General features: G+C 40.4%; 2 protein-coding genes across 2 annotated transcripts; one reads left to right on the forward strand and one right to left on the reverse strand.

Moving 5' to 3' along the window:
• Window positions 1-8,665: 8,665 nt before the first annotated feature.
• On the reverse strand, window positions 8,666-12,619 carry LOC146652991 (uncharacterized). Its single transcript, XM_085382614.1, has 2 exons — window positions 12,615-12,619; window positions 8,666-10,127 (listed from the first exon to the last, which is right to left on the reverse strand). Exons 1-2 carry the CDS (start codon window positions 12,617-12,619, stop codon window positions 8,948-8,950), a joined length of 1,185 nt encoding a protein of 394 aa, XP_085238740.1. The 3' UTR covers window positions 8,666-8,947.
• Window positions 12,620-13,420: 801 nt separating this feature from the next.
• Window positions 13,421-14,500, forward strand: LOC146652992 (uncharacterized; the record flags this gene model as incomplete). The annotated part of the gene is made up of 1 exon (XM_085382615.1): window positions 13,421-14,500. A coding segment is annotated over one exon (1,080 nt), but the record flags the coding sequence as incomplete, so codon positions are not given.
• Between the last annotated feature and the right edge of the window lie 4,537 nt (window positions 14,501-19,037).

The following is a 19,037-nucleotide window of genomic DNA, read 5'->3' on the forward strand; positions in this document are numbered from 1 at the left end:
CACGCGTCTGAAGGACCTGATGGACCCAGGTACGGCGAGGACGACCTTAACGCCGCTGCTCTGCTCTCCACAGTAAATAGAGAAGGGAGACTCTCTCTTCAAGCGCTAGCTCGACAGCTGCCATCTAGCAAAGATACCGGTCTGGCACGACTTCCTCCCACATCCCTTCCACATTTCCGGTTCACGCACGTCAAAATATGCAATTTTGAGGCGTGGTGGTTTTTCTTGGACACGCGTTGAGGTGCAAATGTGTACGTGTCAAATTAGGGGCGTTTGGGGCGTTTTTGCTCGCGTCTATTGCGTTCGGTGTGAACAGAAAGAAAGAAAAGTATATCTTTGTGCCCCCCTTTCCCTGTTAATGCCCTACCTGGCCCCCTGGCAAAAGCTTCGCTAGATCCGCCCCTGCATAATTACCAGCTGTCAGCTACACAGAAAAGGATCTTGGTGTTATTTGTCTCTCAGAAACAGTTCATAACTTCCCTTCAACTCATTCATGTCACCTAAAAGGTAAACCTGTTTCTCCATCACCAGTTCAGCTCTGATGATTCGGTAAGGAATTCTGATGATACAGCTGTGGCTCCAGCAAACATCAGCTGATACTAGAAATTAAAATCAAATGAATTCTAACAACAGTTAGAACAGCTTAAACATGCTTCTGTTGTTTAACGCGACAAACAAACAAGAGAGAAAAGCCGATCATTGATCAGTTTCATGATTGAAGTTGTAACAGGCCAGAGAATGACAGGGGAGGCTGTGTAACAACAGAATAAATCCAGCTTTGTGTCGTCTTTGGTTCTACCTGAAGTACGGGACAAACTGTGTTCCTTTTCAGCTCAATACGAAACGCGTAATATTTTCTCTGATTGCGGGACAATTCCGTTTGTACGCAACGGTTGGCAACTCTACGAACTAACCCTTATGAATAAAATAAAGTTCAACATCAGTAACTTAGCGCGCACATAGCTGTATAGAAACTCGGTCTTTCTAGCTAGCACGCAGTACAAGTTATTGTAACTGATTGTAAAAAGTCAGCACAACAAAAATAAACTACACCTAAACTCGGTTTATATCTGACCCAAATAGAGTGCAGTTCATAACTTCTTACCTGAAATTCAGTTAACCTGACGCTCCGACCGGCAGCCGCCTTGGGTCTGCTTCTCCTCTGTTTGAGCTCTGCGTTAGCCACCACCGGTCGATCGGCGGCCGCCTAGTATGTCTCTTTTTCCTGCATGTCCTTTCTGTCATACACCGGTGGCTAGCTGCCCTCTGTTGTAGCTCCGCGTTAGCCACCACCAAACAACTCGACCAGCATCATCGTCCCATATAAACTAAAAATAAGTCCAGCTGAGACACAGACTCTTTGCGAGCGATCGGGGGGGTGAAAGGAGTGTGAGCTGCCTCACTGTAAGCCAAGCCTGGGTGCTTTTCAGCGAAGTGGCGCTAGCCGCGCTAGCTAGCCGTGCTTGCTAGCTAACCAGCTAGCAGCAACATCGTAAGAGAACTGTTGCTAATATGGGATGTCTTGATAAAACGAGCAGATATTTGAAGTTTACACGAAAATGTCTTAAAAGTTTATTTTGTGACCTAGAAACACTAATAAAAGACATATAAAACGAAGTGGTGGCCGCCATTGTTTGACTGTGTAGAGGCGTGCTATGAATTGTGGGATATGGAGTTTTCCACCAAGCATACACCCTTTCGGCCGTACTACTCCCGGTATACCACTAGAGAGAGCCAACACACCACAAATGAAGTCTGTTTCTATGGGGCCAAAAGATGAATCTTTCCCATGGGCCTAGAAATGGGCCAAAATTTGCACTAAAATCTAAATATTTAAAAAACTATAAAAGTCATAAACACCAAAAGTCATAGCATACTAGTCCAGATCCAGCCGCACAAAATGATATAACATATGTAACCCATGTCTCAATACTGTGCGGCAGATAAGCGCGGGAAAATTAGCACTAAAATATTAACATTTAAAAAACTATAAAAGTCATAAACACCAAAAGTCATAGCACACCATTCCAGATCCAGCCACACAAAATGATATAGGCTGACAGATAAAATAATTTCATGGTGAGACCTGAAGGAGTCAACTGTGCCAAAATGAATGAATTAAATACACCATTAAATAATTATTTAAATGTGGCAATAATTAATTAAAATGTGAAATAAATAAATAATTAATTAAATGTGTCAATAAGTAATTATATGTGTCAATAATTAATTAATTACATGTGTCGTAAATATTTATGTAATTAATTATTTCCAACTTTAATTAATTATTGCCAGATTTAATTAATTATTTAATGGTGTATTTAATTAATTCATTATGGCAGTCCTGGCATTCCATACTAGGCTGGTGCTTGATACAAAAATAAAGGTCTTTGCCTAGAACGTCTGAACATCATGAACCCAACAGTGTGTCTGCATGTCAAATGACAATTCTGACTTTAAGGCTCTCCTTGACTTTTTCCAAATTCTCAAAAGACTGAACATGTAAAAATTATACATTTTTTCCCCCTTCATGTAGGTGTGTGCGCAGAGATTAACTTTATCTGGTGGAATCTTGAAAGCATGCAGAGCATTTTGTGCTCTTTCATTTTGATCTATGCCATTCACTGTAATGTCAGCTTTTGTGTATGTGCAAGGAGACCAAAAGATGGAAGCTGATTTGTTTCCATGTTTCCACTTGATCTAAAAACATGTGAATGTAATGCAGTAAAAGACATTGTTAATATAAGAATGTAATTTGAAACATAAGGAACTTATCCCAGCCTTCTTGTTGGTCACTGGTTAAGCGTCTTCCTTCACTGTTTCTGTTCCAGTTGTGCTGACAAGGCTGAGACATACTTTCAGTGAAGCTGTTGCCATTCAGTAGTGTAGTTTCCAAATTCGATGTAGCTCACCATATAACACAGAAACACACACAGACAGTGTGAGAGAGAGCAATAACTGGAGAGATAGAAATACACAGGGATGACTAGAATAACAAAGTTAAAGTTTGGAAAGGAACAAAATAAACTGTAATAGAAAAGAGTAGATCAGAGCAGCTCTTGAAAGAGCCTTAGGATTTGCTTCTATAGAGCAGCAACTCTGTAGTTTGTAATAAGGTTGTAAGCGGAGTGGGAGAAGAGCTGAAAATAAAATTGTCCCCCATCCATTCATCGATCCATCTTTTTCCACTTATTCAATTTAATTCAATTTTATTTATATAGCGCCAAATCACAACAACAGTTGCCTCAAGGTGCTTTATATTGTACGGTAGATCGTACAATAATAGTTACAGAGAAAAACCCAACAATCATATGACCCCCTATGAGCAAGCACTTTGGCGACAGTGGGAAGGAAAAACTCCCTTTTAACAGGAAGAAACCTCCGGCAGAACCTGGCTCAGGGAGGGGCGGCCATCTGCTGCGACTGGTTGCGGTGAGAGAAGGAAGACAGGATGAAAGACATGCTGTGGAAGAGAGACAGAGATTAATAACAGGTATGATTCAATGCAGAGAGGTCTATTAACACATAGTGAGTGAGAAAGGTGACTGGAAAGGAAAAACTCAATGCATCATGGGAATCCCCCGGCAGCCTACATCTATTGCAGCACAACTAAGCCCTAACTATATGCTTTAGCAAAAAGGAAAGTTTGAAGCCTAATTTTAAAAGTAGAGATAGTGTCTGTCTCCCGAATCCAAACTGGAAGCTAGTTCCACAGAAGAGGGGCCTGAAAACTGAAGGCTCTCCCTCCCATTCTACTTTTAAATACTCTAGGAACAACAAGTACGCCTGCAGTGCGAGAGCGAAGTGCTCTAATAAGGTGATGTGGTACTACAAGGTCATTAAGATAAACTGGGGCCTGATTATTTGAGACCTTGTATGTGAGGAGCAGGATTTTGAATTTAATTCTGGATTTAACAGGAAGCCAGTGAAGGGAAGCCAATACAGGAGAAATATGCTCTCTTTTTCTAGTCCCTGTCAGTACTTTTGCTGCAGCATTTTTGGATTAACTGGAGGCTTTTCAGGGAGTTTTTACGACATCCAGATAATAATGAATAGTGAAGTAGTCCAGCCTGGAAGTAATAAATGCGTGAACTCGTTTTTCAGCATCACTCTGAGACAAGATTTTTCTAATTTTAGAGATGTTGCGCAAATCGAAGAAAGCAGTCGTACATATTTGTTTAATATGTGCATTGAAGGACATGTCTTGGTCAAAAATTACTCCAAGGTTCCTCACAGACAATTTATACAACTCAGAATGGCAGAAAACCTTCTAGCAGCATCCTGGTTTATAATCCGCCTTTGGATCATCAATTTAGGAGGTGAAGGATCCACGTAAAATGACAAATTAAAGAATATACAACTATGGTCACTCACATGGACATCTTCCACACATACATCATGTATATTTAAACCCAGGGAGAAAACAAGAACAAGAGTGTGGCCCTTTGTATGTGTGGGGCCAGAAACATGATGCTTAAAGTTAAAAGACTCAGTGATGGTGATGGGCTCAGCAGCAGTGTTACAGGAAGCGTCATCAATATGAAGGTTTAAGTCTCCCAATATTACAACCTTCTCCAGTTTAATGATCGATGTCAGAAGGTCTTTAAATTCAGTTAGAAAGACCCCAGCAGCTCCAGGAGGTTGATAGATTAAAATACAGTAAAAGGTTTTCAGAGAACCAACCTTCATCATCTGTGACTCAAATGAAGAAAAGAAGTCCGAGGTCATCAGTTTGCATATGAGTCTGTCCTGGTAAACAGCAGCAAGTCCTCCACCACGTCCTAAAAGACGCGGAGTTCCAATGACAGAACAGCCAGACGGGCAGATTTCATTCAAGTGGACATAATCCTTATTTTGCTGCTACGTCTCAGTCAGACACATAAAATCTAGAGAGAAAAGGATCCTGGTGTTATTTGTCTCTCAGAAACAGTTCATAACTTCCCTTCAACTCATTCATGTCACCTAAAAGGTAAACCTGTTTCTCCATCACCTGTTCAGCTCTGATGATTCATCTTTGTGTTTCCCTCTCACCACATATCCAAACCGATATCATGACGATTCTGTTTTTACAGGTCGGTTGGCAACTGACCCAGATAGACTGCAGGTCATAACTTCTTACCTGAAGTTCAGTTCACCTGACACTTGGACCGGCGGCTGCCTCGGGTCTCTCCTCCTGCCTCCCCTCTCCCTCATCCACCTGCTGGCCTCCACCACTTACTAATGCTACTGAATCTGTGGAAGCTACGCCATAGCCACCACCAAACAACTGATTTAGTTTTACATACTGGTCAGCATCCAGCTGGCCAGTGTGTAAAAATACCCACCACCTTTCGGCCCACAGAGCAAATGCCCGGTATGCCCGATGGCCAGTCCAGCTATGGTTGTGCCATCAGTTAACCCTTCGCGTGCCAGCTGTGGCACGTGTGCCTAGGGTTGCCGACCCCTGGCCTAAGGGAAGTATGTATAATGTAAACAGAATTGGTCCTAGCATTGAACCCTGTGGAACACCATAATTGACCTTAGTGTGTGAAGAGGACTCTCCATTTACATGAACAAATTGGAGTCTACTAGATAGATATGATACAAACCACTGCAGCGCAGTACCTGTAATACCTACAGCATGTTCTAATTGCTGTAATAGGATATTATGGTCAACAGTATCGAACGCTGCACTAAGGTCTAGCAGGACAAGCACAGAGATGAGTCCACTGTCAGAGGCCATAAGATCACTAAAGCTGTTTCTGTGCTGTGATGAGCTCTGAAACCTGACTGAAACTCTTCAAATAAGCCATTCCTCTGCAGGTGATCTGTTAGCTGTTTGACAACTACGCCTTCAAGGATTTTTGATATGAAAGGAAGGTTGGAGATTGGCCTATAATTAGCTAAGACAGATGGGTCTAGGGATGGCTTTTTAAGTAAAGGTTTAACTACAGCCAGCTTGAAGGCCTGTGGTACATAGCCGATTATTAGAGGTAGGTTGATCATATTTAAGATTGAAGCATTAATTAATGGCAGGACTTCTTTGAGCAGATTTGTAGGCATGGGGTCTAAAAGACATGTTGATGGTTTGGACGAAGTAATTATTGAAGTTAACTCAGAAAGATCAATTGGAGAAAAAGAGTCTAAATGAATATCAATGGTACTGAAAGTAGCTGTAGATAATATTACATCTGTGGGATAATTATTGGTAATTTTTTCTCTAATGATAAAAAAAAAATTTGTGAAGAAGTTTATGAAGTCATTACTACCCATATGGAAAAGATATATATAAATCTTATAAAGTTTGTATCTGTCTTGTGTGAAACTTGTATGAAAAGCATATAAGAGTGAAAACAGATATAAGATCCCTTGAAAAATTATATAATGAAACTTGTATGTTTTGGATACTTACTAAAACAATGTATGAAAGTAATGAGAAAGTGGCCACTTTCATGAGAAAATCATGTAAGCCTTATATGATTTACTCATGAAAGTGGCCACTTTCATGAGTAATCACATATAGGTTTTTACTATTTCTTTTCCATATGGGTAGGGCTGTTCGATATAACGATATATATCGGATGATGATATAAAAACGTCTATCGTTTCATTTTACGCTATCGTTTGTTTCGTGGTGTCGCAAAATAAACTGTTTCCAGTGTCCCCTGCAACCAATGACAGGGGAAAATCATTCAACGTCAGGAGGGAACCAGGAATACAACATCCAATATGTTTCACCTTCGCATACGGCAACAGAAGGCTGGGAAGGAACCGAAACTGCTCCCAGACTTTCCGAATGCCACAGGACAGAAAGGCACAGACAAGCTTCCTGAATGGCACATATTGGGTGCAGGGGACAGCGTGGGCATGTGGCTCAAAGACATACTTCACCATCCCACCAGCACCGGACTCTGCGCCCCAATTTTAGTGTCAGATCACACATTCAGAGTATTCCATCAAAACCAACCAAGACGCAAGAGGAGCACTGATGACGTGCAACCTCATGACCCAATCTGGGGCAGTGATGTACCAGCGGAGTTCAAGTTGTGGACCACCGGACAGAAGGTCCTGCACTCACTGTTCCGATGGGTCGGAAATGAAAAAACATGCTAAGAATTGAGACTCTCGACTATCGATTTGGACTTTTCCTGAACAGCTCAACAAAGATAAACAAGGCTCAGAATGAGGAAATCAACGCGATCAGAATAGTGGTCATGCAACACAGGGTCGCCCTGGACATGATTCTCGCTGAGAGAGGGGGCCTCTGTGTCTTATTCAACACCACTTGTTGCACCTATATCCCGGATAACGTGCACTCCCTGACCATGACCACCGCCCTAGACAAGTTGCGACAACTGAGTAATGCGTAGCAACAAGACTATGTCACGAACACAGAGGACTGGCTGACCTGGCTGCTGAGCGGCAGCTGGAAGACCCTCGTGATAAAAGGACTCATACTGATAGGAGTTCTGCTTCTATTATTATGCTTGTTTTCCATATGTATCCTACCATGCATAAGATCCATGATTGACAAAATGGTACAGACCACAGTAATCACCTATGTTGGACTGCCACAAGAAGATGAACCGGACGAAGAAGATTTAGTATAGGAACACACACACACACACATACTGAATGATGCTACAATTGAAAATGTTATAAGCAAGTGATTGTTGGCTGATAATAAAGTATGATTAAGTGTAAAATATTAACTTCAGGAGTGAAATATATTAACAACAGGAGGGAATGTTATAGAGTTTTTACTGTTTTATTTGATTATGCTTCAAATGTTATGTTCTGCTTATGTTCACATATTTCACCAGACACAGCTTTCTGCAGAAACAGGAAGCTGACCCTGTGACATTTACCGCAAGAGATTAGCACACACGAACTTCTTGACACACACACACACACACACACACACACACACACACACACACACACACACACACACACACCAGAAAGCATTTGCATATTGACAATGTAACCTATAAATAAAGAGCTGTGCCTCGCACTGGGTGTGACTCTCCCTCTGAGTTTTCACCCGTGCAGCACGTTAACAGTCTCAAGTGTCTCAGTGTTGTTTATTCACCTGACTGTTTGATAACTGTATATCTCTGACAACGGCAATATTTTTTCATCGTTTTGATGGTCACTGTAGTGGCTATCCGGTTGTTCAGTCTGATGTCACTAGCCGTGTCTGGGCCTAAACTCTGCTGCAGGTCCATATATGGGTCATTCCTACTATTCGGTGCCATTTCAGTGTGATCACTCTTCATCAAAAAATACAAAATTTTGAATTATTTTAACATTTCATCTAAAAGAGGGATTTTCAACCTATAAGAAAAATGTATTGGTCCAGCTAAGGATATTATATTATAATATTTTTTAAAATCAAAGTCTTTACCCATGACGTGCCAAATGTCCACCCTGTTACAGGACATTCAATTTTCTATTAATAACTGTTTTGAATACACAGTTATAGTAATATTTACATTTTCTAAAAGCTACAATGTCCCTTTTTAAAATCTGCAAGGAAATTTCAAGGAAGTATTTGAAACAAGCATTATATTGAAAGAAGACAGGTTCAGTTTTAAGACACAGTGTAATTTCAAAAGATTGTTTTTAGATTCAAAGGGAATATAAAAAAAAATTGGCTCCATTTTTAAGTAACTTAATTTTGCTGATTCATTCCCTCCCAATAACCAAAGAGACATGCATTATGTTTGTTGATTTGATTTAATTAACAAAAGAAACACACAGGTAACAGGGTGGACAGAGGAGAAACAGGGTGGACAGGAGGTAACAGGGTGGACATAACATCAGTGACAAAAAATACCACCTTAAAGAAACTTTGAACACCTTCACCATGCCCGTCCAACCAACACAGGTAGATACATGTCCACATTAAACAAGCAAATTTTCACTGTACACCCAACATAATGAACATTTTTCTCACACATTTTACCTATGCAACAGACCAGCAACTCCAGTTTTTTTCAAGGAAATCCCACACTTTCCTCTCCAGCTGAACTGACCTCTTATTCAAAGGTGTTGGTTCTTTCATCAGACACACAACCTGGTCATCCCTATACCAGGTTATGTCCTCACGTGGACTTGGCCAGTGGAACTTGTTGGTCCCGTTCTTGTGCATGCATTTCACTTTAACATCCTCTTCAACCTCCAGAATGATTCCTGGGTAGGGTTCACCATCGTAGTTGATAATGCACCACTGACCAATATGATCTTTTGTGATGTTCTCAGGCCGGGTTGGTCCCTCAGTGCAATGTGGACTTGCCTCTTGACTAAGGCTTATCTCCTTCAGGCCATAGCATTCACAGTCCAGTACACCTTTGTCTGCCTGGCAAAGGCAGGTTATGTCCCTGTATTTTATTGTTCCTGGAGAGAAACTGAGTACTTGGTGGATTTTCATGGTTCCTTTGACAGGCACAAGTGTCGGTCCATCAATAATTTCTTTTACTTTCCTCTCAACATCATCTTCTCCAACAAAAAAAAGTTCCACTGAAGTGCCCATGTCTCTCAGCTTGTGAAACATAGCTTCTGCGTTGGGGATATCTCCTCCATGGCGGACAATTGTGTCAGCTGACCTTTTAAGGGTGGCTCCAATACCATCTGGAGCCCCCTTTCCATGGCTGGCCTCAAAAAAGTTCCAGCTGATGTTTTTGAACCCTTTTTTGAATGGCTCTTTTGAGAGCAGGTAAAAGTTGCCCTTTTGTTTGTATTGTGTAGCTGGACCATCGCTGAAGACATGGAGGTGTTTGATAAGAGGGTATCTTTCTCTGATCATGTCTAACACAGGGTCAAGATGGGCCCATATCGCAGGGGGATCATGCCGCCTGGAAGGTGAGATAGAGCAGAATGTTACTGGTGACTGTTCAGCTGCAGTGTACAGTACTCCAGTATGTAGGGTTGCCTGCTGGTGTGACCCTCCGAAGTGGACTGCTTGTACTTCTTGAGAATACTTACAGGAGTAGTTCTCACTAAAATCTACATGTAGCAGACATTCATCGTTTCTCAAATTTTCTCTCAGTTGTCTGTAGGCCCTATACTGCCATCGGATATTAACCCTCCTGCCTTCTTGGGACCTTTTTGTGCCACTGCTATGTGTTAAATGGCTGCCATTTCCACTGTGTTCAGTGGAATATAACCAAACTTGCCACAGGATAGTTTTTACCTGTCAATGTTAATATTCCAGTGTGAATTCCTTAAATCAGCCTAAAATGGCTGAGCAGCAGAAATCCCCACACCCATCACCCTGGGGACCATTTTCTGCCCATTGACTTCCATTATAAACGCTATTTTTCAACCCCAAATTATCATCATATGATTTTATTTTTTCTTCTTTTCTTGGATGTCAATGAAGACTCAGGGCCTTGAAGTTTTAATTTTTAAATTGCAAAAAAAATGCAAAAAAAATAATGGCAGGTCAAAATGTATGTTGGTGCCAATCTTTGGTCCATCTAAAGGCCTACTTATAATGACAATCACATATTACTTCAACTGGTTTTTTGTGGAAATATTTAGTTTCGTTTTTTGGTTTTTGGGGCTTATAACACAGGGCGCTCATGTAATAACACTGGGATTTGAAGGGTTAAAACAACGAAAATATAATTAAAACTTTACATGAATATTTCAGGGAGAAGTAGTTTTACAAGGTTGGCTAATTTAAAGTGGAATAAAATATGGATATATGGTCTTTTTATGGCGTGGCTGAGAATGGTCCCTAGGGTGATGGGTGTGAGTTTTTTAAAGGATGGCAGGAGGGTTAAGGTTATGAAATATGATTCAATGAACATTTTTGTGGTTGTTACAGTGAAAATATCACCTTTTCTACTTGGAATTGATGTTTTTTGTCTGATTTTAGATCAATTGTGTTAATACAGTATATCAAAATGAAAACGTAACTGTAAATTCAGACACGTGAGGTTGTGCTGAAAAGAATGATACCAAACAAGGCAAAGTAAATAGTTTTTAAAGGTGAAATGTCGAGGTAAAGTCAAAAGTAGTTAAAATGGCCAATTATACCTTGGACACCAGAGAATTAAACATTTTTTTTATTAAAGTAACGCAATAGTTACTTTTCAAGTAATTAATTACTTTTAGAATCTGGTAACTCAGTTACTAACTCAGTTACTTTTTTGAAGAAGTAACTAGTAACTATAATTAATTACTTTTCAAAGTAAATTGCCCAACACTGTCTATAATCCACCTGGGCCTTACACAGAGTTTCTGTCTGATTTCTCTGACTTTTTATCTGATTTAGTGCTCAGCTCAGAAAAAATAATTATTGTGGGTGATTTTAACATTTATGTAGATGCTAAAAAGGACAGCCTCAACATGGCATTTAATCTGTTATTAGACTCAATTGGCTTCTCTCAAAATGTAAAAGAACCCACCCACCACTTTAATCACACTCTAGATCTTGTTTTAACATATGGCATAGAAACTGAACATCTAAAAGTGTTTCCTGAAAACCCTCCGCTGTCTGATCATTTCCTGATAACATTTACAATAATTGATTACACAGCAGTGGAGAGTAGACTTCATCACAGTAGATGTCTTTCTGAAAGTGCTGTAACTAAGTTTAAGAATATAATCCACCCACTGTTATCATCTTCAATGCCCTGTACCAACATAGAGCAGAGCAGCTATCTGAACGCTACTCCAACAGAGGTCAATTATCTTGTTAATAATTTTACCTCCTCACTGCGTACGACTCTGGATACTGTAGCTCCTGTGAAAACTAAGGTCTCAAATCAGAAGTACCTGACTCCGTGGTATAATTCTGAAACACGTACCCTAAAGCTGATAACTCGTAAGCTGGAGAGGAAATGGCATGTCACAAATTTAGAAGATCATCATTTAGCCTGGAGAAATAGATTGTTGCTTTATAAGAAAGCCCTCCGCAAAGCCAGAACATCTTACTATTCATCACTGATTGAAGAAAATAAGAACAACCCTAGGTTTCTCTTCAGCACTGTAGCCAGGCTGACAAAAAGTCAGAGCTCTATTGAGCCAACCATCCCTTTAACGTTAACTAGTAATGACTAGGGCTGTGTGATATGACCAAAATCTCATATCCCGATATAAGAATTCAATCGTCCCGATAACGATATAAATCACAAAAATGTAATCTTGAGCTTTATTGTGAAAGGTTTATGTGGAACATAAACAAGCGGACACACGATGGTGTTACCGTCGTTGTTGCTAACCACAACGCATAAAAACAGGCCCTTGTCCGTTCGTAGTGTGGTTATATTAAATATAAGAGAAAGAGAGAACTTTAAGAAATTAATATCTGATTATTAAGTGATGATGTGACGAATCCTACTTCCGGGCCTAAAGTAGTCTGCGTTTAATATAGCTTTTGTGTTGTTAACATGTTTAATGCTTTGTATTTTCTTCTATTTAATCTCAAAAAGCTCCTAAAAACAGTCAGTGATCCCCGCTGACCTCCCTCGGCTTTTATTACCGCTAGTCATTTATTTAAGCTCAGTTTTAAAACCTTACGATGTAACTACTGCACAGCCCATGCAGCAGTATATGAATGACTAACCTCGTATTGTGGATGGATTATCTCAGTTGTTCTCCTGGCTGAAGTTTGGTCCGTTTACAGCATTCTGCCATGCGATGACATTTGTTCCTGACCACTGAGAACACTCACGTTAACTTTTATCGAGTGGGAAAAAAGTTAGCTTGTTTATATTATGCTAACATAGCTGTATACCAGCTAGCCAAATTCAGTAACCCTACAAACGTCACTGCTGTTTAGTTTTCTGTCTTAATTTATGTTGGGAGTGATAACAGAGCTGTACGTTTTAATTTGTTTCCAAACCCCCGCAGTCAGGACATGCTATATTGTATTTAGATGGAAGCTAGCGAGCTAACTTCCTGCTAACTTCTAACTCCGTTAAATGTCATAAATTCCATTTTCATGGATGCCTGGATGTTAAACTCAGTTGTTACACCTGGTAGAGCAGAACACTGATCATTTTATTAAAGATGAAAGACTTTAGACAGTTATTTAACTCTCAGTAATGCCACTGTGATCATTTGATATATCAAATGATCATATCAATGACCACAGAGGGCTAGTGCCAAAGGCAGGACAGAATTTGAGGCTATGAATACTCCTCCCCTAAGTCCAGAATATTCCCTAGAGCCAGAAAATGCCCCGCAACCAGGACCCTCAAGGTTAGAAGAAGAGTTGACAGTTCAATGCTTTGCTGATTAGGTAGATTTTGTATTTGAATGATAAAACGTGATTTTGCCCTAAAAAGAGAGAGAGAGAGAGAGAGAGTGTGTGTGTGTGTGTGAGTCTACCTGCCTAATACATTATAAACATATAATATCCAACGTCTATCTTATACTGTATCTAAACATTTATCTAAACATATATATATAATAATTGTGACAATATTTCCTGTGTTGTAGGCAATACATTGTTGGACGAAGGAATATTAGACAGGGAAGAAGGAGACTCAAGAATGAAATTAAAGAGCTAAAGGCCTTGTTGGAAAAGGAAAAGAGAAAAAAAGAAAAATACAAGAAGAGGTGCCAGCGTTTGGGTGGGGAAAAAAAATCCCCACGTTCTAAAGTGGATGCACTGCTGCGTCATGAAACAGTTAGCAACACAATTAGGAAAAGACTATTACTGCAGGAATCAATCATTGAGGAAATCAGGAATAAATACAAAAACACCAAAAAGGAACGAGAGAGGCAAATTATTGCAAAAACGACAATAGGAAAAATTATAAAGAAATACAGGCTACAGAGGGCTGCACAGACAGCTCTAGGCTTTTCAAAAAAGCGTGGTCAAAGACAAGATGGAGGGCTCATAACCTTTGAAAGAAAGGAAAGCAATAGATTACCAGTTGATTGCAAGCAGAAAATAAAGGCCTTCTTCTTAAGAGATGACGTCAGTCGGATGACAACAGGACGAAAGCAAACTGTAACTCAAAAGAAAATAAAAAAACAGAAACGTTTGCTAACTGATTCACTGAAGAATCTGCACCATAAGTTTCTTTCAGAAACTGAGCATCAGGTCTCATATTCTTGTTTCTGCACCTTAAGACCATTTTGGGTTGTGGTGCCCACAGAAGCTGATCGTGAAACCTGTCAGTGCAGGACACATGAGAACTTACAGTTCATGGCCAATGCCCTGTACGTCCAACGTCTGTCAGCAACAAAACACATTGAAGAGATGGTAGATGCAACAATGTGTGATGCTAAATCCAAAGTCTGTGCATACGGTGAGTGCAAAGACTGTTTCAGTACAACACACACACTCTTGAGACCTCCTAACAACACAGAGATAGCCTTTACCAAGTGGTCTCTAGAAGAGAATGAAAAATTAAATGATGGAGAGGTATCTGGTAAAAAGTCAACAATTACAGTGAAGACAACTGTCATGACAACAGAGGATGCACTTGCAGGGGAATTTCATGACGGACTACTCAGATTTAGGCGGCATGTCTTTAAATGCAAATATAAATTGTGAATTTTAAAATCATATGCACAAGTTGTGCAAACAACAAGTTATTTGCAGCCATTTACCTTTTACTCTTTTTTTTATAACCATATCAAACTATTTACATAACAATCAGGTGTTCTGCATTCAATAAGATGCCACACAAATTATTGGTGCCACTCCAAAAAGATAATTTCTGCCCACTATAAGGGAGAATAGCCTGACACCTGCAGGTCTGACGGCAGCAGGTGTATCAATCCTGTTTTCTACCTGGAGACAGCATTGTTCTGACACACAACACAAAACTATTCACAACACTACACACTAACTACACAAGACAACACATGAACTACACACTTCAAACACGCTAAACGTCACAAATCTCTCAATATCTCAAAACTCACTCTCTCTCTTTTTCTGCTCTTTCTCCCTTGCTCTCTCTCTCTCTCTCTTTCTCGCCGTCACTCCTAAAACTTCCCCCTCTTCCCTAAACAACCAAATGTCATCTCGCCATATAATTTTTGATTGGTTGACATGGTGCATTTTTCCACCAACACGAACGGGCATTTTTTGTTTTGCTTTTTTATTTTTTGGTCATAAGCAGAGAGTGCTTGCTAGCGCTGTCCTTAGACAGCAAACGTGATGAAAATATTGAGGAAAAAAACACTGTGTATATATTGTTTATCATGACTCTGGTTTTATGTGGCCTATCAACACAATTTAAAAACTGATATATATCACCTTGTTGCTTTGTCATCTTGAGGTGGTTTTGTGATTGGCTTACCACGACTACTATATTCTTCCTCAGTCAAACAGCAGCATTCATGCGATTGTTTTCCCCCTAGCTCAAGGGGGTTGTGCCAAAAAGTGATTTGTCTACCAGAAAGTGATTGCTGCCCGCAGGAGCGTGCGCAGCTGCTTAAAGCGGTAGCACTCAGATTACTTACAGCTACTTCCGTGCAACTGATATAAGATGCGGTAAGCTAAACACAGCTTCAACCGTCTGTTTGTTGAAAAATAGTAACGCGACCGCACCGCATTTTCTTGTTAGTAATGGTAACAGCGTTGTAACGATAGGAATAGTAATTAGTTAGATTACTCGTTACTGAAAAAAGTAACGCCGTTAGTAACGCCATTACTTGTAAGGTCGTTATTCCCATCACTGAGCATAGATGATAAGAAGTAAGACTGGTTTCTGAGTTTTACAGCTGGGATGGACAAGGCTAAGCATCAGGCTTTCAAATGAATTAAAAGTCTGTCTTGGTCTTTCGTTGATTAATAGGCTGGTGTGAAAAAATTGCTGCCACACCGCCTGTGCTTCGAGGTTTCTGGTAGTTACAATGACTCGAGGTGTTGATTCATTTAAACTAACATAATCACCCTGCTGCAACCAGGTTTCTGTAAGGCAGAGTAAATCGATTTGTTGATCAATTAATAAGTCATGTACTAACAGAGACTTGGAGGAGAGAGACATAATATTTAATAATCCACATTTCACTGTTTTACTCTTTGGTTCAGATGTGTATAACATGTTGTTCTTTCTTTGTGATTTTTTTTTATGTTTAAGTCGTTTATTGATGGTTTTTAGTTTGTTTTTTGTCTGTTTGGGAGCTGACACAGTCTGAGTGGAAATAGGGTTTTGGGGGGGGTAACAGGAGGAGAGAAGCTGCAGAGAGGCGTGTAAGACTGCAACTCTTCTTCATGGTCCCAACTCTGGATAGTCATATTTTGGGGGGTTTAATATATTTGTCCATATTTCTAGAAATGCGAGCTGCTCCATCCGAAGTGGGATAGATGCCATCTTTCCTAACAAAACCAGGTTTCCTCCAGAAGGTTTGCCAATTATCTATGAAGCCCACATCATTTTTTGGACACCACTCAGACAGCCAGCAATTTAACCCTTTAAGACCTACCATAGAACCAAGTCCGCCAGAGCTTATATTATATTTTTACATGCTGTAGTGCCATTTTTGGGCGCATTTCAAGTTGATATACATCAATACAACCATTATAGCCCAAATTGTAATAATATGCATGCATTAAGTGCATAGTAACTACATAAATTGCAGAAAAGTGCAATAAACTACAAAAAAATTTAAAATCATTTTTGTTTTTTTAGCATATATTTCTAGTTAGAGAAATTTAAGAGGCTTACCCCTCAAAACTGTAAATACAAAAAAGTTGCACAAACTAGTTTCCCACCACAGGAAGTCTTCATAGTTTTATTTTTGAAATACACAATTTTTATATACTGCAGGAAAAACGAAAATAAATATTATAATGCAAATTTGCAAAAAAACAGATATGGATCAAAATAAACTATTTCCAGCAGTGCAATATGAGTCCTAAGCATCCCAGAAACGACACAGAAAGTCATAAAGTCAAACATAACTTTTAAAAACACAACTATAGGCTCATAAGGCCCTGATGGTAAAAAAAACTACATTTCCGCAAAATGACATCACTTCCGGATTCGGGCAGGTCATGAAGGACATGCGATAGTTCGAGCTGATGGACGTAGGAAGTGTTACGAACAGCCAGTGTTGGGGAGTAACGGAATACATGTACCGCCGTTACGTATTTAAAATACAAAATATGAGTAAATGTATTCCGTTACAGTTACCGTTTAAAAAGGTGGTATTCAGAATACAGTTACTTTGTTGAAATAAATGGATTACACTGCGGTACTTTCCTGTTTCATATTGTCGCGGGTCAGGACTGTTTGGATTTTGTTTGACAGCTACGTTCTGTTGTTCCAGGCGGCAGCGTTACGGTTGCCATGGTTACAGGGCGACGCGCTCTCTCTCTCTCTGCGACTGTGTGTTTCCTGGGTGAGAGAGCGCCTTTTCGTTGTTGTTGTTGTTGTTGTGCTAAGCTAACAGGCAGAATGCTACAAGCATAGCTCTAAAGAATGTAGCATCATGAGCAGTGTAGTCCATGTTGCAGGGAGAATGGACTGCCATACACGTTATGGGTCTGTGAGCGCGAGGAGGGAGAAAAAGGGGAGTGGAAAGGTACGAGTTGTCATCGAGGAAAAACGGGAGCTGGAAGCATGTAAATATAATAATAACCACTGCAGCCAAGAAGAGTGCCTGACGAGCCCAGTTGTAAGTAAGCTATTAAGACTCGACTGTACACCGTGTTCGTGTTTTCCTCCGAAAACAATAAGTTCCGTTGGAGCAGCCTTTCAACGCCTCTCTCTGTCTCTCGCAAGAAAAGTTGACCCACACAACAAAGTAAAGCTATTTTTCGGCTACGAGCCGACAGGGACCCCGCCGTATCAGTCAGAGGTCCCTTTACTACAGTTTGGAGTCGCGGACCTTCAGTAATAGTAATAAATCACACAGCAATAGTACATTCACGTTGTTGTAAAAAGCATGATAATATATTAAGTAATCCAAAGTATTCAGAATACGTTACTGTCATTGAGTAACGTAACGGAATACGTTACAGAATACATTTTGGGGCATGTATTCTGTATTCTGTAATGGAATACATTTTAAAAGTAACCTTCCCAACACTGCGAACAGCTGATAGGATCGGCAAAGCGTGTTTGTGGAATGTTTTTGTTGCTGCAAGTGCTTTTTATGCAGTTTTTGCAAAGCTATATGTGGAAGGAAACTGTGACCTAGATCAAGCTGATGGCATAAGATGTAAGTACAACTCCTCCGGTTTCATATGCCAAAAAATTTATTGCGCTAGCTTACGTGGTTGCAGTTCTACCGGGATTTAAAAATAGTTACGCAAAACGGAGCATGCCCGCTCCAACCGGCTTTAAAGGGTTAAGGAGAGCATGCGGCTAAACATGTCACTCCTGGTCTGATTGGGGAGGGGACCAGAGAAAACTACAGAGTCCGACATTGTTTTGGCAAAGTTACACACCGATTCAATATTGATTTTAGTGAACTCCGGGTGTCATTACTGCCAACGTGAATTATGATTTTACCGAATTTATGTTTACCCTTAGCTAGCAGTTTTAAATTTTCCTCAATGTTGCCTGCTCTGGCCCCTGGAAGACAACTGACTATGGTTGCCAGTATCTCTAGCTTCACATGTCTCAGAACAGAATCACCAATTACCAGACTTGACCCCTGGCGGGTGTGTTGCCGAGTGGGGAAAAACGGTTAGTCAGATGAACAGGTTGGTGGTGTACCTGGGGCTTCTGTTTAAGACTATGCTTCCTCCTCACAGTCACCCAGCTACCCTCTTTCCCCAGCTGCTTGGGGTCTGCCAGGAAACAGCTAGCGGGGCCTACACTATCTTCAGCTGAACCAGCTACAGAGGCCTGGCTAGCTATGGGTGAATGAAGGGTGTGAAGCTGAGTCTCCAATTCAGTAATCCTGGCCTCCTGAGCCGCAAATATGCTACATTTGTTACAAGTATCATTACTGCTAAAGGAGGCCGAGGAGTAACTAAACATCTGACACAATGAGCAGGAAAGGGCAGGAGGGACAGGTGAAGTAGCCATGGTGCTAGCGAGTCGGCTACGTGCTAAGCTAAGCTAGCGAAACAGTAAAGACATGGTGAGTGAATACTTTGGCTATAAATTAGGTAGTGATTACATAGA

This window comes from Rhamphochromis longiceps, linkage group LG15 (assembly GCF_057381845.1).
Source record: "Rhamphochromis longiceps isolate RC_006_pf linkage group LG15, R_longiceps_female_GT1.1, whole genome shotgun sequence".
Taxonomy (NCBI): domain Eukaryota; kingdom Metazoa; phylum Chordata; class Actinopteri; order Cichliformes; family Cichlidae; genus Rhamphochromis; species Rhamphochromis longiceps.